General features: G+C 50.0%; 1 protein-coding gene across 1 annotated transcript; it reads left to right on the top strand.

The window, feature by feature from the left end:
• The first annotated feature begins 341 nt into the window (after positions 1 to 341).
• SLC17A9 (solute carrier family 17 member 9) lies at positions 342 to 17,640 on the top strand. Its single transcript, XM_084217783.1, has 13 exons — positions 342 to 457; positions 8,277 to 8,474; positions 9,412 to 9,551; positions 10,187 to 10,286; positions 11,238 to 11,368; positions 12,159 to 12,255; positions 13,124 to 13,220; positions 15,184 to 15,271; positions 15,561 to 15,595; positions 16,131 to 16,246; positions 16,676 to 16,731; positions 17,224 to 17,253; positions 17,360 to 17,640. The coding sequence occupies exons 1-13, from the start codon at positions 363 to 365 to the stop codon at positions 17,521 to 17,523; spliced, it is 1,347 nt and encodes a 448-aa protein (XP_084073909.1). The 5' UTR covers positions 342 to 362; the 3' UTR covers positions 17,524 to 17,640.
• The last annotated feature ends 2,498 nt before the right edge of the window (positions 17,641 to 20,138 follow it).

Raw genomic sequence — 20,138 nt, forward strand, 5'->3', positions numbered from 1 at the left:
AACCCGTGAGAGCAGCGGGAGCACGGAGCGATTCCGTGCCCAGGTACGGGAGCAGAAGGACAGACCGTGGTCCGTCCCCCCTTTCCGTGCCCTCGCTGTGCCCGCCGGGGGTGTCACTAATGACCGGAGCAGAGGGAACGAGCGGAACCCCGCTTTCGCCGGTGCCGGCACCTGCCCCTCCGGAGCCCTCCGGCTCCGCGGCTGCCCGGGCTCGCAGAGCGGGACCGGCACCGGGCCGGGCGGGACTTCCCGGCACGGCGGGCGGGGGCGGCGGGAGGCGCTGACACGTGGCCGCGGCCCGGCGGGGGAGGGAGCCGGCGGCGGCCGCGATGTGAGCCGGGGAGGCGGAAGGCGCTGCCCGCATGGCCGCGGGGGGCGGCGGCAGGCATGTGCCCCCGGGCAGCGGCCCCCGCGACGGCATGAGGCGGGATGGCGGCACCGAGCCCTACTGGTCCAGGTAAGGCTGGAACCTCCCCGGCTCCCGGGAAGGGCGCTCCGCTGCTGGCGGCGCTCTCCGGGACTCCCCGCATGCCCCCGGCCGGTGCCCGCCTGGCCCCGGCGTCCCCCGCATCCTCGGTCCCCGCAGCTCCCGGGAAAGATGCTGCTCCGGGATGGAGGGGGTCGGGCGGCCCGCACCGCTCCCGGAGAGGCGATTTTGGAGGAGCTTGGTGCTCCCCGTCGGACTGGGACCCTCCTGTCCCTGCTGCTGGGAGGGACACGGTCTCGCCGCTCCGGGCGGTTCCCGCTGTCTCACTCCTCCGGACTGCAGCAGGGACGGTAGAAGGAAGGGGGAAGATAGAGAATTACCGTGAAAAGCAGAAAAAAAACCACCCCAACTACTGAGCTTATTTCTGGTTTATAATCAGTGAATTAAACACAAAACCGCTATGAGGCCCTTATCGAAGTGTTCCAGTGGGGATGTTTGTACTGGCGATAGTCATTCATTCAGATAAAGTCTGGAATAGGAGTGGAACAGCAGCTAGACAGCATGAACTGCTCTAGATGCAAAGTCATTAAAATACTTAAAATGCAGTTAAGCCCCCAGTGAGCACTTCTAACAGCACGGGCACAGGCAAAGGCAGGGTGACCCAGTGTTTGGAGCAGGCTGGCACACCTGGGGCGGTGCTGCTCCTCTGTGCCACCCTGGCAAAATCATCCAGCACCAAGACCTCGGAATCAGCCCCTTCTCCCATCTGAGGTGGGGTGAGATGATGATTCCAAAGGACCAGTGGGGCAGCTGGAATTCATGGTCTGAGGCTTTTCCAAGCTGGGAGCCCCTGGACTCCCTGTGCTTGAGAAATCTGGCTCGGTTTCAGCTGGCTGATGTGTGGCTGCCACCGTGGTGCCCAGCCCTGGGGCTCCCCCCTTCCCCTCGCCTTGGGGTCCCACTGCGGGGACCTCACCCTGGCAGGAGAGCAGCGGGACAGCCACAGGACAGGTGGCACCCGTGCCAATACAGGAGTCCAGGGGGATGGATTGTCCCTTCCAGCAGCAATAGCCGCTGGATGAGGTGGTGTTTCTCATCCATGGCTCTCTGCAGGGACAGCAGGCTGAGAGCCGGCTTGAACTGCCGGCCCGAGGGGGGGCTCCTCCTGCACTCACAGACGGGGATGTCTCATCAAATCCACGCTCAGTTTAAGAGGAATGGGGTGGGTATTAAAGAAGACCTTTGGCACAGAGGCGCTTAACATTTGAAGGCTCTTTCCCCCTAAAGCGCTTAAGATAATTCCTTCTCTGTCTCCCCCTTGCTAACTTTTCTTTAAGTCTTTGAGAAGTGGGATTCTCACACCAGAATTTCATGAGGCAAAACTTGAGTTTATAGGTTTCTCTCTAGGAAAAAAAAAAAAAAAACCCAAAAGAACATTTGACCAGAACAAGCTCTCCTGTTTCTCAAATATCTTCGGGAAAATGCAAAACATAGATAACGCTTTCCAAAACAAAAGCAATGAAAACAGCCTGTTGATCGAGACAGACATTTTAAGTGATTCTGACCATGCTAAGTGCTGGTAATAATTGAGAGAATCCTGTTAATGGGAAGGAGCAGCAGGATAACCCTAAGGCACCTCAGATCATTATCTATATTGCTGTAGTCCACAGAAGCTGAGATCGTGTCCCCATTGTTTAGTGTAGACACAGAGGTGGTCACAGCCCTTCTTTGGGGAGGTTTTATGGAGGTTTTATGGCCTAAAGTAAACTGGGCAGGTGGAGGGTGAGTAAGGGGGAGTGAGCCACCAGATCATTGGAGCAGGTTCGTCAAGTTGTATAAAGTACCTCATTGGGTGAAATTAATTTGGTGGACAATTTGTGAACAGCATATGCAAATAAATAACTTTCATATTTCCCAAGTAGTGAGTTACTGCCATGGGGGCAAGGTGTTATCAAGTCGGGGAAGTGACATGGGTTCTCCTTTCATGCTCCAACAAAAGACATGCCAGGCAGCCTTCCAAGATCTGTCAGCACTAGGAGAGATAAGCAGTTATCTTGGCAGGTTTATTTTTCCATCTTTGTTCATGTTGCTTCTTCTTTTGTCCTCCCTTTTTCCGACTGGCTTTTCCTTCCTCTTCCACTCTTCTTGCCTTGTGTTTTCTCCTGCCTGCCTTTCCCAAACTTTTCTGCAGGTTTCCAATGGCTCCATTATCACTCATCTCTTCCAAGAGCAGCACTTGGGGATTTCTGTTTGGGGCTTGAAAAAGCCCTCATGCTTATGTAGCACATCTGGACAGTTAGAGAGCATGTCTTAATGATGATCCTAACATGCCAAAGCAGGACCCCTCAGGCAATGGATGTGTTTCAGCATCTCTGGTTTAACTGAGGGAAGACCAAAGCAGTGAAAAGAGAAATCAGTTGCTGAAGGCTGCACACAAAGCCACCAGCAGATCCAGCACTGGATGCGGGGCTCACATTTTGGATGGTGACTCCAGGAGAGAAATGCAGCATGAAAAACTCACTGTGCCCTGGGAAAGCAAATGACTCCTGAAGCCACTCTGCATCTCCCAGCCTCTGGCTATACCTGAAGACAAGGGGTGATTATAAAAGTTTCTTTGAGCTCCAGAGATAAAAGGAGTCCTACCCCCCGGCCACAGGCTGATCTCCAGTCACCTGATCTTTGCCCAGAGACAACAGTCAGTTGTTTTTTCTGAGTTCTGTGCCCTCATCTTTTGTCAACATGATGTTGCAGCTTTAGTTGGTTATTTGGGGTATTTTTAGTGGTTGGGACTTTTGTTTTACAAGTTCCTCATCCTGGGTTTAATAGTGACCTTGCTGAGAACTTTTTTTTTGCATGGAAAACATAAGCAGGGCACACCTTTCATTCCTGGCTGATCCATGTATGCCCTCAGATCAGTGTGCAAAGCACGCTTCTGCTTTATTATTATGTTTTCTCACCACCTCCACCTGGACTCAACAACTACTTCCGGCTCATATGAGCTGCTGAAATTTAATTTCATCTTTGCTTTTGCCGAAAGCAAGAAATGAAGAGAGGGAATAAACCCAGAGCTCGTTTGCTGAACACCACTTTGTTGCCATCTGCAGCTCTGTGGAGGGAGCTTGAGCACAGGAGGCGGACAGGAAGCCAGCAGCTTTCCCAGGAAAAAAAGCCCTGTGTCCTCTGTGCTGCTCTTGTTGGCTGCTAGCTGGTTTGGGAAAAAAAAAATCCAACAACTCTCCTCTAAACCCCAAAGCTAGTTTTGACAGTGACAAATCATTAGCTTGGAGCTGGTCTACAGCATGATAAAATCTGCTTGGGTGGGGGGGGAATTACTCCAAGCCTCTCTCTTGACAAGCACGTTAGATTTTGAAGGAGAAATTATTGAGAGAAACAAAGAACGAGAAGTGAAAGGACTGTCAAACAGGGTTAAAAATAACAACCTGGGTATTATCTCCTGGCACAGGGGTGTCTGCATGGCTGCTGTGTTGGTGCCACGTCAGTCAGTCCTGCTTGTGGTGGAGATTATTGTAAACTAAAGCTATAGACAGGTAAGCTGGAAAAGAGTGTTTTTGAAGGAAGATGATCCCATGGGCCTGGGAATGGGTGATGAGGAGGGAAGAGCTGACACACCATGGATGACAGGTGACCAAGCACAGGGGGACCACAGGCCCCAGCTGCCCGTGCTGGGGACATTCCCCTGGCGGGTGGCCTCATGCTTGGGCAGCTTGGGCTGCTGGGTGTGCTGGGTTTGGAGCTGGTGGCATGGCTGGGAGCTCAGTACCACCATGTGGGCTCATCCCCCTCCTGCCCTGGGCTTCTGCCAAGTCTGGGGAATGTCCCCTGCTGGTGGCTGGGACAGTGAGAGGGCTGGGGGCACAGGGTGTGACTGCACTGATGTGTTCTCTGCGCATCCCCCAGGAAATGTTTCTGATCTCAGAGAGGGGAACTGAGGTAGAGATGCCCTCCCTGGGAGGTGGGTGTTGTGCTCTGCTGATGGTCCCTGTGCCCATCCTGTGCAGATCAGGAGCTGCAGTTCCCAGTTCTTCTTCCAGTTATGGAAAACACCCACAGATATTGCAGATGGCTTCTGGCCAAGAGCTGTTGCTGGGACAGGCTGTTCGTAGTCACGCTGTCTAACACAGCTCTTTCAGCACCTGAAAATACCTGGAGGTCCTGACTCGAGCCTTGGAGGGGCTAAACTGGGATGTAATTGACAGCCTGAACTCCAGAGAGTCCATCTCAACAGTGACCTGAGTGTCTGCCAAAGCCCTGCAGACTGGGGGAAAGGAGGGAGGCGAGTCAAGAGAAATAAGAGTTGAATAAATATTTGCTCTGTGGCATCTACTGGAGAAATTCCTCCAGCAGGAAAACACACTGCAAATAAAGATACCCTGTGCTGCTGGCTCTGCTTACACTGCCAGACAGCTCAGCTTGCTTTTGCCCCTTTGGGGATCTCAGGCATCCTTGAAAAATCCATCCTAACCACTGTGCCCTGAGTGGGGGATCCATTTGGTTGGTGGGAGCTGGATCTCAGGGAAGTCAGGGGATGCTTGGAAGCAAAGCCATTTCCACCCAGGGTCCTAGGCTGCATTTGGAGGAGGAGAACCAAGGGACATCAGACAGGGCTGCTCAAAAAGCCACCCAGGAAGAGTCATAAGGGCTTGGGCTAATTATAGTCTGGGTGGTGGTTGGAGGTTTGTGAAATAGGAAGTGTTTCTAGCTGCATGGCTGCTTTGCTCAGTGAAGAAGGTCTCGGTGATGTGCAGGAGGGGATGCACCTGCAGTGCCTGTCTTTTGTGGGGAGGAGGGGATTGCACATCAAGCTGGGCACTGAGGAGCCACTGCCATCACTCAGCACCAGATTACATCAGTTAGGCGGCTCTAGACGAGCTCCAGAGATTCCCTGCCAATGGTGTGGAGGGCTGGCCCCTCTCACAAAGTACCTGTCACATATAGCCAGGACTGGCCCAGGGATCTTGGTGGGAAATACTTGGTCTGGAGGGTGAATCAGGCGTGGTGGCACCAGTGACAGCTGTGATTTCCTGTGCTCTGACTTAGGCTGGTTATCTGCAGCACATTCTGTCTCCCTCCCTCATCAGGGGATGCTTTAGATTTAATCTGTTACCGCAGGTGAAGTTTCACTTCTCAGATGGCTGATGTCACCCACAAAAACTTCTGTTTGATTTGTCACTGTTCCTTAGCTTTGAAAGGAGGGTTTTAATTCCTGTCTTTGCACTAGTCCAGGTTCCTCCCGTGTAACCTCTGCTGTTGTTGTTTTGCACTGAGCAGAACGTTGAGTCATCTGCAGCCTCTGTGATAACTATAATTAGGGGAAAATGCATTTACAAAGCTCCTTCCTGTGATGCAGTCATTGTCCTTGCAGGGAAATCATTCCTGCCATGCTTCCAGGTGGGTGTGAGCAGCTACTGATTACATTTGACACTCATGCTCTTTGCATGGATTTTCCCTGCTGGATGTGCTGCCTGCAGAGGAAGTGGTAGTCTGAAGCCATCATTATATTCTCCACTTGTTGTGAGCATAATCCCAACTGATGTAATTAAACATAAAGGAAGAGAATATAGAATGGAGTACTAGTCAAAGAGAACATTGAGAGTGTGTCATACACCCAGAGATTTATTTAGTACTTTGGAATAAAAATCAAACGAAAAATATATCCCTGGAGTTTTGTCAGAACAGCAGTTGGAGAGGAGGCTTCTTGAGAGAAATGGAGTAAAGACACCTGGAGATGCTCAGGTCTTTTTCTCTCCCTCTTACACCTTGCAGAGTTATACAGGGTTTTGGATAAAGCTAATCTGGTAATAAAATGCTGCTGTGCTTATCAGGATAACTGCAGGTTATTCTGCACACACCAGAATGTCTGGAGAGACAGAGCTCAGCCCCACTCCAGTGAAAGCTCATAAAGGTCTCCCCTTGCTGCAAGGGAAAAGTACAATTTAGGAAACTATCTTGGTGATTAAATAATAGGAAATACCTCCACACATCACTGGCTGCTGTGCTTTACTCCCATCACCTTGATTGTTGCAGGTTCAATAGCCCAAATTTATCAGTGCTGTGCTCTTGGAGATAACAGAGATTATGGCCCTGGACTGGCACCAGCCCATTTGGGCAGGGCAGGCAGGAGTTGTGCCTGGAAGCATCCCATCCCTGAAAGGTTTTCCATGGCTGGTTATCCCCACCTGCCCTCTGCCTTTGGTGGGGGATTTTTACCCAAAAACTCCTGTCATATTGTCCTGCTGGGGTTTCTCTGACCCAGTCATGCGGTGTCCTGGAGCCTTTGATTTCCTGTGCTTTTCTGTGGCAAGCTGGAGTCAGTGGAGCCCCTGTTCCTGGAACTGGCTGGGGTGGTGATTAAAAACCAGCCCACCTTTGGTTTTGCAGCAGATGTAGATATGACTGAAGATAACTTACTCTCAGGGTAAGCCCAGGAGGAGCTCTGAGAGCATTTCCCAGCTAGTTGGAATGACTGAGGCAGGTCAACTCCTGGTTACTCATTCCTCCAACAGAGAGACATGAGGTTTGCCAGTTTCTGTGTTATTTTGTTCACAGTAACAACAGTTCCAGCCCTTTAAACACCACCTGAAACACTTCCAGTTCCTCCTGCCAGAGGTTAGCCCTGAGCTGCTTATCTGCCTTGTCAGGGAACAGCAATAAATCCACCTCCAGCAGGTTCACCTGTTCTGCTTTTCATTGTTCCTTCACCTTCCCCCTGTGAGGGCCCATTTACACCTTTATAAATGGGTTTGTGCTGTGTGGGATTAACCCACATTTATCATCATTCCAGTACAGAGAAATCAGCTCTCTGTTTGATGTAGAAGGTGACCCAGGTTGTTTCCCACATGGAGAGGGGGTGTGTTTAGCAGGGTGGAAAGCCCAGAGGTTACTGCCCTGGTACAGTGAATTCCCCTGGAGCAGAGAGTCTGTTAGCTCAGTGCTTTGTGCTCTGGCCTCTGGGCAGAGAAATAATCAAATACAAATAGTACCAATAGTGGGTGTTCTTACTCAGGTTTTAACTCTGTAATTCACTGGCAAAGGGGGGAATACGAAGTGGCATGGCTGAGGGAAGGGAGAGGGATTTACCTACACCTGGGACTGACATTTGCAGCAAAATGTGTTTGTTTGCTGCAGAAGCCATCACTGGCTTGCTTCTCACTCCTGTAGGAGCCCTTCTCTTGAGGCTGAGAATTCACACACCAGAAATATATATTCTGTTAACATATTTTGACTCTTATCTAAAATTTCTTATCTGTCCAGGCTTAATTATTTTGCATATCCCTCTGAGCTCTTCAGGCCCATCAAGTCTTTTCTCTCTAAAGAATTCCTGCATATTCCCTCCTTTTTAGGAAGGGTAACACACTGACCACCACCCCTGGGGGATGGCTAGAAATGCCAAATAACTAATGTTTGCTTCCAAGAGGTGTGTCTCATGCAGATGCTTCCAGCCTCATGCCCTGACCTTTCCTTTGTTATCCTTAACTTTTAAAGAAGAGTTTCTTGTTTGGGGGGAACAAACCAGGTTCCTTCCTGCCTTTCCCTCCATCTGCAGCCAGTGATGTCCAAGCAGCCTGTTCCACCTTGCAGCCTATGGACAGACATTTGCTGCTGGAGTCAAATGGTGTTTGGGATGAAGTTGGCATCGTTCCTAAAAGCCAGCAGATGGGATGCACTCTGTGTCAGCACCTCTGTGCCCGCGGGACTTGCGCTGACCTTCATTTTATCCAGACAGACTCGGCTTGCAAAGCCAAGCTGACCCCTCAATCCTGGCTGTGCAGGGACCCACGGGGCCCAGCATCCCCCCTGCCCTTTCCCACCTTCCTCTCCCTCCCTGCAGGCCTGAATCCCGTGTGTGGACAGCGATGCTGCTGCTGGGGACGTGCCTGCTCTACTGCGCCCGTGTCACCGTGCCCATCTGCGCCGTGGCCCTCAGCTCCTACTTCGACTGGGACAAGAAGCAGTTTGGTGTCGTGCTCAGCAGCTTCTTCTGGGGCTACTGCTTGACACAGATTGTGGGAGGACACATCAGTGACCAGTACTGGAAATTATTCTCATGTTTTCTTGCTTTAATGACGCTTAGCTTGGTGTTGACCCCTCCATTCCAGTTCCAGACCCCAGTGATGGGGTGGATGGAGGGTCTAGTGTGTCCATGGGGAGAAGCTCTGGCTGAGAAGGGATGTGGGTGCTTTAGACTGGCCAGACAGAAGCTGTGGATGTCTCATCCCTGCAAGTAATTCTAGGATTCTGTGAATACAGCTTTTTTAATTTGATTTGCACAAGTGATCTTTGTTTTCAGTTCAGCACTTCCAGTCTTTCTGCCCTATATTCTCTTGTAGTCTTTTCTCAAGAAAGTCCCCATACACTGTTTCCATCATGTTTAGAAAAACTGTCTCCATTGTGTCATATGAATTAAAAAGCAAACAATTTCCCCAGCTGGCTGTAGGGGAGGATCTGAATCATTACCTGCTTGAGTCCCTTTCCCCAGCCAATCTATTCTTAGTGACAGAGCTTTTCTATGAAATCTTTTGTGAGGAGTACATGCCTGGAAGGGATGCATTAGCTGTGAAGTGCACTGTGCTATTTAATTGGGGTCCTTAAGAGTTTGCAAGAAAACACCCAGAGAAACCTGATTGGTAAAAGGCAGAGCTGAGGATTGCAAAAGAGCCGATGGCAAACAGCATCACTGGTTAAGAAAAGCAGAATGGAGGCAGCGTTGGGCTTCCCCTCCACCACCATCAGAGAGCTGAGTGGCTCACTGCTGTGAGATCTCTGGGATCAGTTGGATGGGCAGGGCTGGCAGGAGCTGGGAAGGGAAAAGGTCAGAGCTACTCCCCAAGGGCCAAGAGAAGAACAGGTTTGACCAAAAGGTTGCTCTTAAAAACAGGTTAAACTGGGAAGGGCACTTGAGTCTGGACTTGAAGACTTTGCCCTTTTGCCCTCCTATCTTTGATAATGTGTTTTCTGTCTTCCAGAATAGGAGGTGAGAAAGTTCTCCTCCTTTCAGCATCAGCCTGGGGGTTCCTCACAGTCCTCACCCCACTGCTCACCCACATCACTTCAGCCCATCTGGTTTTTATGACTTCCTCCAGGTTCCTCATGGGGCTGCTGCAAGGTGAGAGCCCTGTCCTGAGCCTGTCCGTGTGTCTGTCTGTCCAGGGGCTTCCTTGCACAGAGGCTCATGTGCAGCACACTGAGATGCAAGTCCCGTGGTTTGCAGTGCATGAACCTTTCCTATGGGTGTCTGAGCAATTCTCTGTCCCAAAACAGCCTCCACATCCAGAACTTCCATGGGAAAAACCAGTGACATTTCTAGAGAAAGCCACTGACAAGTCATTTCCCTGTAGAAATCTCTCTGCCAGACAGGGGCTGCTGGCTTTGGAAATCATCTCTGATTGTGTTTGGTTTTCCACATTTTAAAACTCCTTCAACACACTCAGAGAAAATTGGCCCCTGCCAAAACTTTTGGATAATTTGGAGTGATTTTCCTTCCCTCTTGCCAAGTTGCAGCACTGGGAGGTGCATTGGCACTGATGGATTTACAGTAGCAGTGGTGATGATGAAAAGGGATTATGGAAAAGGCACAAAAAAACCTTTGATGGCGATGGATCCACTCAGTTTATTTTATATCCCTGTTTCGAATTCGCCAAAAATTTTGCTGCTTAGTCTCAGTGTTTTGTTCACTCTGGATCTTTTAAATTTGGGGTTTCTTTGCCTGACTGCTCCCTGCCTTGCTGCTGTTTCTCTCAGGGGTGTACTTCCCATCCCTGGCCAGCCTGCTGTCCCAGAGGGTCCGGGAGAGCGAGCGAGCCTTCACCTACAGCACAGTGGGGACTGGATCACAGTTTGGGTGAGTTCAAAGGCCTCTGAGCAGCCACTGACAGGCTCTGGACATCCTATCTGATGAAATGCCATTAAATAGTTGGAGGCAAAACTCACAGCCCAAAGTACATGTGGATCCACGGGTCCTCAAGGACTCCTGCTGCAGCTGAGGAAGCCTCAGGCAGTTGCTGTCCTGCCTGCCAAGGATTTATGTATTGTTTTCTCTTTCTTTTCAAACCAGACTTTGAAGACTGTTTGCAACATTTAATTACTATGGGAAACAGCCCAATTCAGCAGGAAGAGCAAGGGCAGCCTGACACTGGTCACCTGTCCTCTCTGATAGATGGGATGAATAGAACTTCTCCATCTCTCCTGATCTCCATCAGAATTTCCTTTCTAAATGGAAAGGTTGCTTAAAAGCTGAATAGAAATATCAGTGTGTTGAATCACTTAGTTTTCCAGTGTTCTCGTTTCTTGTGCTGCTGTAAACATTCTCTGGGATACTGCACACCAGCAACCTCCTTTTCTTTCCCCAGTGAGGGGCAGGTGAGGGTGAGGTCCCTTTGGGATTTCTCCTGCCACTGAGGATCTGGCCTGAGATGCCACTCAGGGAACAGGACTGGTTGCAGAGCCATGGTGGGTCTGGTGGCAGCACCCACACATGCTGTGACTGAGAAATTCTCCTCTCTGAGGGTGCTGAGGCCCTGGCACAGGGTGCCCAGAGAAGCTGTGGCTGCCCCATCCCTGGAAGTGTCCAAGGCCAGTTTGGATGGGGTTTGGAACAACCTGGGATAGTGGAAGGTGTCTCTGCCCATGGCAGGGGGTTGGAATGAGTCCCTCTAAAGTCCCTTCCAACCCAAATAATTTTAGGATTCTGTGGTTCAGTGACAGCAGTGTTGACTCCAGGGACAGTCTCCCGTTGATGTGCTCAGTCTGAGCTCTCAGCCAGGCTGGTGAATCTGAGTGCTTTCCCTTGCAGAACGCTGCTGATTGGCGGTGCAGGATCTCTCCTCCTGGACTGGTACGGCTGGGAAAGTGTTTTCTACTTCTCTGGTTTGCTCACTTTGCTCTGGGTTTATTGCACCTGCAAATACCTCCTGAGTGAGAAAGGTGAGTCCAGCTGCATCCCTGGGGCTGGCAGCGCTCCAGAGGATCTGGGAACTAAGTGATTCCTCTCCATTATTTCTGCAAATCCTGTGTGTCTCCAAGATCATGCCTGGTTTTACACAAAGGCCTTTTGCTCAGATGTGTTTTGTAACACATCTCACCCAAGATCCCCAACCCAAAAACCAGGATTTGAGCTCTTGCAATGCTGATTTCCTATTTCAGGTCCCATGCTGGATTATATCATTGCTGAGAGCCTGATCTGGCTCCTCAGTACTCTTTAAGCACCAGTGAAAACACAAAACAGAGCATGATCTTCAAAGTGGATTAAGCTAAAGCAGGACAAGATACTTACTCCTAACTAAGAGCATCTACACATAGAGCTTTTAAAAACCAGTTAATCCACAATATCTCCTCCCAAATAACTGCCTAGGAGTAATTCCACATATGGACAAACCATTACACCTGGCTAAAGCATTATTAGGGTGAGCATGGTATGTAGGAGCCCAGCTCACTGGGAGCTGGGTGTGTGCCTGGTGCTCCAAACCCAATCCCTACCAAGGGACTTTTGTTTCATTATAAAAGAGATACAACACATGGGTGAAGGTGGCTGGATGGGGAGGGATGTGGAAAAAATTTGGTCAGTGTAACAAGGTGTTTCCATGAGCATTCAATGCTGATAGAGCCAGAAACCCAAGGGCTAGAAGGAGATTAAAAGTGGTTGTACAGCTGTGTCCCAGGGCTGCACAGGTAATTACTGACCACAGCTTTCCTTTGGGTGTCTTCTTCCCTGCAGAACTCACCATCCCCATGAACTGTTTAACGAGAGGCCTCTCAGTACCCAAGCAGACCAAAGTTCCCTGGAAGCAGCTGTTCAGGAAGGCACCGATCTGGTAGGCAGCTGCATGCATTGGCAGGCTGGGACCATCCTCTCCTTTCTCCTCTCTGGGCTTATTTCTTCTGCCTCTGTGGTTTTTGTCCACTTATTTAGATATTTGAGAAGCAGAAGCAGTTTTCTAATTCCTTCAGTATAAATAAAGAACTGCAAAGGTAAGCTTGGCAAAGGTGGTTCATGTTCTGTCCACAGGACTGTCAGGCTTGAATGTTACTGGCAAATCTTTCTCCTTCCCAGGCTATTCCCCCTGGATGAGTCCTGTGCTCCTCCAGAGTGATATTTTCCACGGGTCTTGTTAGAAATGCTGATTGTAATGGGCTCCTAGCAAGTGCTGCTCAGGGGCACTGGGTGGCACGGGCTGGCAAACATCTTTTCAATGGCCATTTTCCCTTTGGGATGCTGCAGTGGGTACTGAAGCCCATCCAAGCGTGTTCCCAGGGGCTGTTTTAAGGCAGGGAGGAGGAGGAGGATGATGGGGCTGCAGGGCAGCAAACCCAATCCTGCCTTGAATAACAATGGAGCCGATAAGAAATCCCTAGAAAACCCTAAACAACACCTCGGAGCAGGAGGGCTCCTGCAGGGCTGGAAGGGACTGGTGGGAAATGCAGTGGCATAATTAGTGCTTCAATTAACCTCGCCTGGCCCCGGGGCTGTGCTGGGGGGAAGCAAGGAACCAGCTGCAAGGAGGAAGCTGAAAATCAGCCGGAGCTGAAAATCTGTGACAAAAATCTCAGGAAGCTGAAAGGAGTAGTTCTCCATGACAAAAATCTCAGGGGTTTCTGTTAGGAGCTGACATCTGGAGTGCCCTTTCCCGGGCAGCATGACCTGTCACTGCTGATTGTTTCCTCTCAGCTGTGTTTTTGCAGGGCTGTCATCATCGCTCAGCTCTCCACGGCCAGCACCTTCTTCACTCTGCTCTCCTGGCTGCCCACTTTCTTCAAGGAAACTTTTCCCGACTCCAAGGTGGGTTGGCTCCAAAGCAGAGGCATTGCAGTTCAAAGGAGGCTGTGCTGGCTGCCTGCCAAAAGGGGGTGGAGATGAGGAACATGATGGCAGAGGCAGGAGGTGGGAGGTTTCCCTGTGGGGTTTGGAGCTGTGGCACCCCTGCTCATACTTTTGGAAATCTCTCTCGATTCCAGAAGCTGGTTTCTAGTTGCTTGTTTATGGATGCCGAAAGGTGCAGGGAAGAGCAGGTTGTATTGGATTTTAAACTGCTTTTCTTCTGAGGAAAAGATAATTTTTCAACTAGCACAAAGCTCATGACATTATGCTGTTGCAAATAACCACCATTCACTCCTAGTTTTTTACAGGGTTTTTAACTGAACTAACATTGTACAGCTCAGGCCTGCCTGTGAAAATTATAATTACCATTAATAATACCATTAATAACAATAATGTGCACTTCAAAAATACTACAAAAGCTTCCCTCTCCTCAGCACAGATGATACTCCCATTTTTCAGAAAGCCAGGCAGTACTGATCTGGGCTGAGAGCAGGTATTTTCATCTTGTTCTCAGAAACTCAGGCAGTCTCCTCCACAATGGCTCTGTTAGCTTTTCCAATTTCCAGAGCTGCTTACAAATGCCTTTTCATATTACATATGTAAAGCTCTTTATGGCATACTTGATATTTATATTAAAATCATGTGTTAAACCAGCAAACATATTGTTGTGACAAGATCTGTGCACCTCGAGTAATGTGCTTGTGCAGCAGTAATTTACCATCTGTTAAGCATTATATCCCGGTGCCCTTATGTAAGATGCTCTATAGAGTGCTCCTGCTGCTGATAATCATTTTGTGCAGTTTAAAACGGTCTGAGGCTGCTTGATTTTAAAGGATGGATGATAATCCCTAATGTGGGCAACCTGTGTCACCTGCTGGCCAAAATCCCTTGCTGCAGGTGAGCTGGGCAGCTGCCTGAGTGAAGGTGATGGAGGGTTTGGCTCAGGGTGACGGGCTGTGGGATGAGACAAGGCTGGGATTGATGTGCTGAGCTGCTGTTAACAGACAGCAGAAGCACCACCCCACAAAGCCCATGGGCTAACAGTGTGAAAAATGACCCAGATGTCAAAGGCATGGAAAGATGCAGATGGACCCTGGTGTGATTTCCAGGAGCATCTTTAACAGGATTATTCAAAACCAAGATCATCCAGCCCTCCCACACATCCCAAAACCAGACAGGAAGGGGAGATGCCCCCGCAGGGCGATGGGCTCTGAGCAAAGGGGGAGATGCTGGGGCTGGTGGGTGCATGGATGGATGAGTGGCTTCAAGCAGCTGAGGTGAAATCCAGCCCAGCCCACACTGATTTCAGCTCCTGTGGAATCTGGGCACCAAAGTGCCCCTGAGCAGCTGTAATCCAGCTGACCACTAATCGTCTGTGATTACAGCTGCAGCTCACTTAATTGAAAATGGGCCGAAGGATGTTGGTACCCATAATGTTACCTAATCCTGCCATTAGAAAATCCAGCTCTGCTCCCTCAGCCTCATGCAGTAATGCTGCTAATGAGCTGGAAGCTGCTGGAAATTTTGCCAGCAGCTTTGCTGGGGACCCACAGGAAACCCACACTGAGCTTTCCAGGGCTTTGTGGCTGCCCACCACATCATCTTGCTGAGCAGTGAACTTTGCCATGTTTAATCTCTTTTTCCCCAGAGTTTTCTGCCTCTCCTCTGGATGCAGCATTGCTGGGGAAGAAGGAAAGACAACATATCTACAAATGCTACAGGATGTGATACATCTGCTCCCTCTCAGAGCTTGGAGTGGGGCATGGTGCAGCTGAGAGCTGCTCTGCAAAGGGGGTAGAGGTGCTGCGCCCAGTCCTGAGTGCTTCATTATTTCTCTTTTCTGCAGGTACCACAGACTGTCAAAATATTTGCGAACAAACTCAGCTCTGACAACAAATCTCTCTTGATTTTCACTTCTTTTCAGGGTTGGGTGTTTAATGTAGTCCCCTGGCTGGTTGCAATTCCAACGAGCTTGTTCAGTGGATTTCTGTCTGACCATTTGATCAGTCAAGGTGAGAGCTCTCTATGGCTTTTCCTCAGCTCGGATGTGGTGTGGGAGGAGGAGGGCTTGTTGGTAGGGAGAAGACCCAGCAAACAGACAATGTGAGGATCTGATATAAAAGCAGAATAAATTCTCCAGTGTCCAAGTCCCATCACTGTGTTTGGGGGCTCCCTTTGACCTCATTCACAATATCCATGTGGAGATGAAATCTGGGCATCTGAAATCGACTTATGTTGTGGTTTCCTGGCTGGACAACAAGGTGAGCTGTGCTTAACTCCAAGTGTCTCTTTCTTCTTCAGGGTACAGAACCATCACCATTCGTAAGTTCATGCAGGTAAGAGAGCTGGAGCTGGGGGAGAGGTACCTGGGTTAGCAGTTATACTCTGATTATGTGGCAGGCTAGACCTTCTGTGGAGCTGGGTTGGGGGTTATAGATGGAATCAGGATTTTCTGGCTTTGCACATTAGCTGGTGGTCAGGATATATGAAAGGAAATCCAGAGGAATGCCCTGGCTGAGGAACAGAGCCTGGATTAATGTTAGCATTGAGCACAGTGAGTGCTCTGGAGGGGTTTTCTTTCACAACCTGTCACTGGTCATCCCAAATGACCCCTTAGGTACTGAGGAAGTAGCAGTACAAGGGGAGCAGAAATAGAAATGCTGGGTGAGAACACAGTGTATCCTCTGATCCACAGCATCACATCCCTCTGGACACACCTCTGACACAGAAGGACACTGAGGGGGTAGAAAGAGGAGCACAGGGTGCTCACAAACTTACGCCATTGGAAAAAGGAACAGTTTGTTCATGGCAGGAGTTGCTTTCTTCCTTGCAGAAAATGTGCTGTGGTGTTTAATTTTCCCTTTTTTCCAGGTCATTGGCTCTGGTGTCTCCAGCATTTTTGCTTTGTGCCTGGGCCAGACCTCCAGTTTCTGCAAAGCAATAGTGTTTGCCTCAGCCTCTGTTGGACTGCAGACCTTTAACCACAGGTGAGGAGAGCCATGGGGACAGGGGCCCTCAGCTCCCATTCACATTTGGCATTTTGGGGTCTCAGAGGAGGCTGCCTCCATCCTGACTGTGAGAACAAAAATTGGCACTCGCCTGAGCATTGTGTTTGGAACCCTGTGAGGCTGGCAGAGTTTGGAAATAATCCAGCAAACCTCTAGCACGGAAGGGGTTGGACCAGCCAGCATGAGGAGATGGAGGAGGAAGGGAATTGCATCGTGGCCCCTCTGAACACTTTGAGTTGAATTGTTTTCCTTCTGATACTCACCTGCTTTACTCTCAGCTTCTCCTGCCGGTGCCGTTTCTTGTCCAGGAGCTTTCCTTGTGTTTGACAAAGCAAACTGTGTAACTGATGGAAAAGCAGCCATGTTCCATTCAAACAGCCACTGATCTCCCCCTCTGTCTCTCACCAGTGGCATCTCAGTAAACGTGCAGGACCTGGCCCCCTCGTGTGCTGGCTTGCTCTTTGGTAAGGATTCTGTGGGGTTGTTGTGCTGCAGAGGTGGCATCTGATGGGGGCACCTGGTCAGCAGCATCAAGGTTTGAGCAGGAGCAGCTCTGGGCCGTGTCTGCTCTGTGTGGGCAGTCTCAGCTTCCTTCTGTGACAAGCCTGCCAGTGCTGGGGCAGGTGACTCCACCAAGGTGCCTCTGTGCACATCTGAGGTGCCCTGGGCTGGGGCTGTGCCACTGGTCTCTGCCAGCTGTGGCTGCCCCTGAATCCCTGGAGGTGTCCAAGGCCAGGCTGGACAGGGCTTGGAGCAGGGCTAGGGGAAGGTGTCCCTGCCCATGGCAGGAGGATGGAATGAACTGAGCTTTAGGGTCCATCCCTGCTCAAACCAGTCAGCGATTCCATGATCACAAAGTTATTTTGCCCAACATGCAGACCAGGGGTTGGTGGCAGTGATGAAACCTTTCATGTCTGTGGGTTTTCACAATTTCTTTTCACACCTTTTCTTTCCAGGGGTTGCAAATACAGGTGGAGCCCTCCTAGGTAAAGTACATTCCTGCAGCTGCTCCTTTCCTGGGGAGCCCTCTCCCTGCAGAGGGCAGGATCCAGCCCAGAGCCTTTGCATGTTTCTCTTCCCTTCTCTCTGCAGGTGTGATTTGTGTGTACCTGGCTGGATACCTGATTGAGACCACTGGCTCCTGGATCTCTGTTTTCAACCTGGTGGCTGCTGTGAACAGCATTGGGCTCTGCACATTCCTCCTGTTTGGAGAGGCCCAGAGGGTGGACACAGACTCTGTGTATGTGGATCTTTAGAGACGAGCCCAAGAAGCAGCTGAAGGACAGGAGAATGTTACATCTATGGATCATTCTTGCACAAGTGCCAAAGGACATTTTACTTTTTTTTTTAGGTGTTTTAACAGGAAAAAATATGCTGAAACCAAGTACATAATGGGTCTGGATGAAGCCTATGGGAGAAAAGAAATTTAGAGTTCATTTTTTTTGCTCAGGGCTGTAGCTGGTGGCTTGCAGAGCCATCCAGCTCAACATCTCCAGGGAGGTATGGTCTGTGGGACCAGTTTGTCCCAGTTTGTGTCTCGTGGACAAATATCCTTGTGGCCAAAGCAGCTGACCTGGCCTGTCTCCCGAGGCTGCTGTGGTTCCATGCCCTGGCCAGGGGAGCTGCTTCTCCACGTGGCACTGGGGCTGCCCTGCTCTGCTGTCCTGGGACCACCTGGCTCTGGGGCTGCTGTGCCACCAGGTGTCCTGTGGGGTGTGACAGGAGCACCCCAACGAGTACCTCTGTCCTTAACCCCCACGTGTGCCTTCGTTCTGCAGCAGGTACCAGCCAGCTTTGCAGGACTGTGTGCCTGCCTGTGTGTCCAGGACCCAGGGCCATGGGGCTGTGTCAGTCCTGCTGAGCTGGGAGAGGGCTCCAAGCCAAGCCTGGCTTTGCTCAAGGGCCCAAGTTGTCCCTTCTCTCCCTGGTGGCTTCACCCCAGCCCTGAGCCCAGGGGGACCAGCTCCACCACGAGAGCAGAGCTGAGCTGTCCCCTGGAGTCAGGCTTAGCTGGGCTGACCCAGCAGTGCAGCAACAGCTGAGGAATCCCTCTGGAGCTGCTTTGGGAAATGCTGTGAATGTATGGGAAGAACTGGTCACACTCTGTGCTGTGGATCTACAAGTCCCAGATGCTTTCTGCATGATTAGATGTGTCCTCCACGTGCTCTCAAAGCGCTGAGGGAGACTTTCCAAAGAGCTTGGCATGGGCAGGTTTTGTTTCTATGTTAAGCATAAGTCAAATTTCTGCATTGGGCATCCACAGGGATGTGGATCCCCGTGGTTCCCTGTGTCACAGGGAAATACTTGGCTGTAGACACCTCTGAGCTTGAATGTCTTAAAGTTATTTATAAATATTTTAAAATTTAAGCACCAAATCCTGTATTTTATGTACTTGAGGCCTGATTCTGCATGCTTGTTTGAGTGGTACTCCCACCAAATCCAGCATTATTTCTCAAAGGGGAGGATCTACCAGCCTCCAGTGTTTGGTTCTGTAGGATCAATTTTAAAGGTGAATTTCATATTAAAGCAATTCATTAGTTCTTCAATCCCCTGACTGCAGCCTGAAGGGATCTCTTGGGTTTCTCTAGTGCTTACCAGAAAACTCAGTCTGGGAACAGGTTTCCCAAGGACCTTGCAGTGCAGGAAAGCTATAGATTCAGGTGAGAAAAAAATCCTATTATCCTCTTCCTCACCTTTTTTTTTGGCCAAATTCCTTCTTGGAAGACATCTTGGAGCTGTGTAAAGTTTCTGAGTGGCCTGGTGAAAATACTGGCAGCCTTTTAACTGCAGGGACACTAATAGGCATCACTAATCTGAGCTGAGCCACTTGCTGGGCAGAGTTAGAGATAAGGATGGGGCTGCCTGATGTCTTCCCAAGAGAATAAAGCATCAATGTGGCCTGATGGGACAGAGAGATAAGAAAGTATTTTATTTTTCTCCTCCTGTGCTCTTTTTTTCTCTAAAAGGCTGTTTGCTGCCATAGGTACCACCCCTCTGTAGTGGGGTGCTGCAGAGCCAGGAAGGCTGCTGGGGATCCTCAATCAGTGGGAGAACACCCAGTAAGAAACAACAAACACAGCCAGGCTTGCCAAAGAGCCCCGAGGCTGTGCAGCCTGTCCATCTCTGTCAGCTTGTCCTTTGTCCAGTCTGAGCAGATTGCTTGCATGGCCTTTTCTTTAGTGACAGAAAAAAGATCCCCACGGGTTTTGTGGGGTTTTAGAGCATCTTCCCTGGCCATCCAGTGCTGCAGGTCAGGAGCACATGGAGTCAGGTTCTCTTTGCTGGTTGCAGCATTTCTTGTGGAGGAGCTGATGGGTTGAAATCACTCTCATTTGAATTAGACTGCTTGGCCACCCCTTGGATCTGCCAGCTGGGAAATTTGGAACTGATCTTCAGAGGAAAGTGTTTGGCTGTGCCTTCTCTGTGAATCCAGCTACCATTCCAGTGAGCTGTCCAAGTTCTCTGTCTCTGGAACTGGCTAATAAGTTAAAATATTTGACCTACACTTGAGGCTTATGTTTCATTCTCATCATACCTCTTTGGTGAAGTATTGAAACTGTTTTATCTGTACTGTTATTTAAGCCAAAGCTTGTGGTCTGCAAGTTTTTGCTATGGAAGGACCTAAAAAGAATAAAGGCAGTGAATCATTTGCAAACTGTGGTTTTGCTTTGACTGCAGAGGTGTTAATTTGTGTGGTCAGTGAGGGCCAGAGGAGTATATTTGATATGATTGACTCCTGGGGGAGGCTGTGCAGGGAGAGGTGCTGGGCTGGCAGATTTTCACAGCATCCTCACGTGTACATCAGACTCAGAGTTCATCCAGCTACATCTTCTCACTGATTTGGGAAAAATGAGTGAAAAGCTGCCTTCAG

Source organism: Fringilla coelebs (genome assembly GCF_963513975.1).
Source record: "Fringilla coelebs genome assembly, chromosome: 18".
In the NCBI taxonomy this organism is placed as follows: Eukaryota; Metazoa; Chordata; class Aves; order Passeriformes; family Fringillidae; genus Fringilla; species Fringilla coelebs.

Bases quoted from the DNA above. Each gene is read 5' to 3' on its own strand.
- SLC17A9 (XM_084217783.1), top strand. From the start codon at position 363: ATGGCCGCGGGGGGCGGCGGCAGGCATGTGCCCCCGGGCAGCGGCCCC. The intron at 12,256-13,123 runs GTAGGCAGCTGC...GTGTTTTTGCAG, and splicing joins TTCAGGAAGGCACCGATCTG to GGCTGTCATCATCGCTCAGC. The intron at 17,254-17,359 runs GTAAAGTACATT...TTCTCTCTGCAG, and splicing joins TACAGGTGGAGCCCTCCTAG to GTGTGATTTGTGTGTACCTG.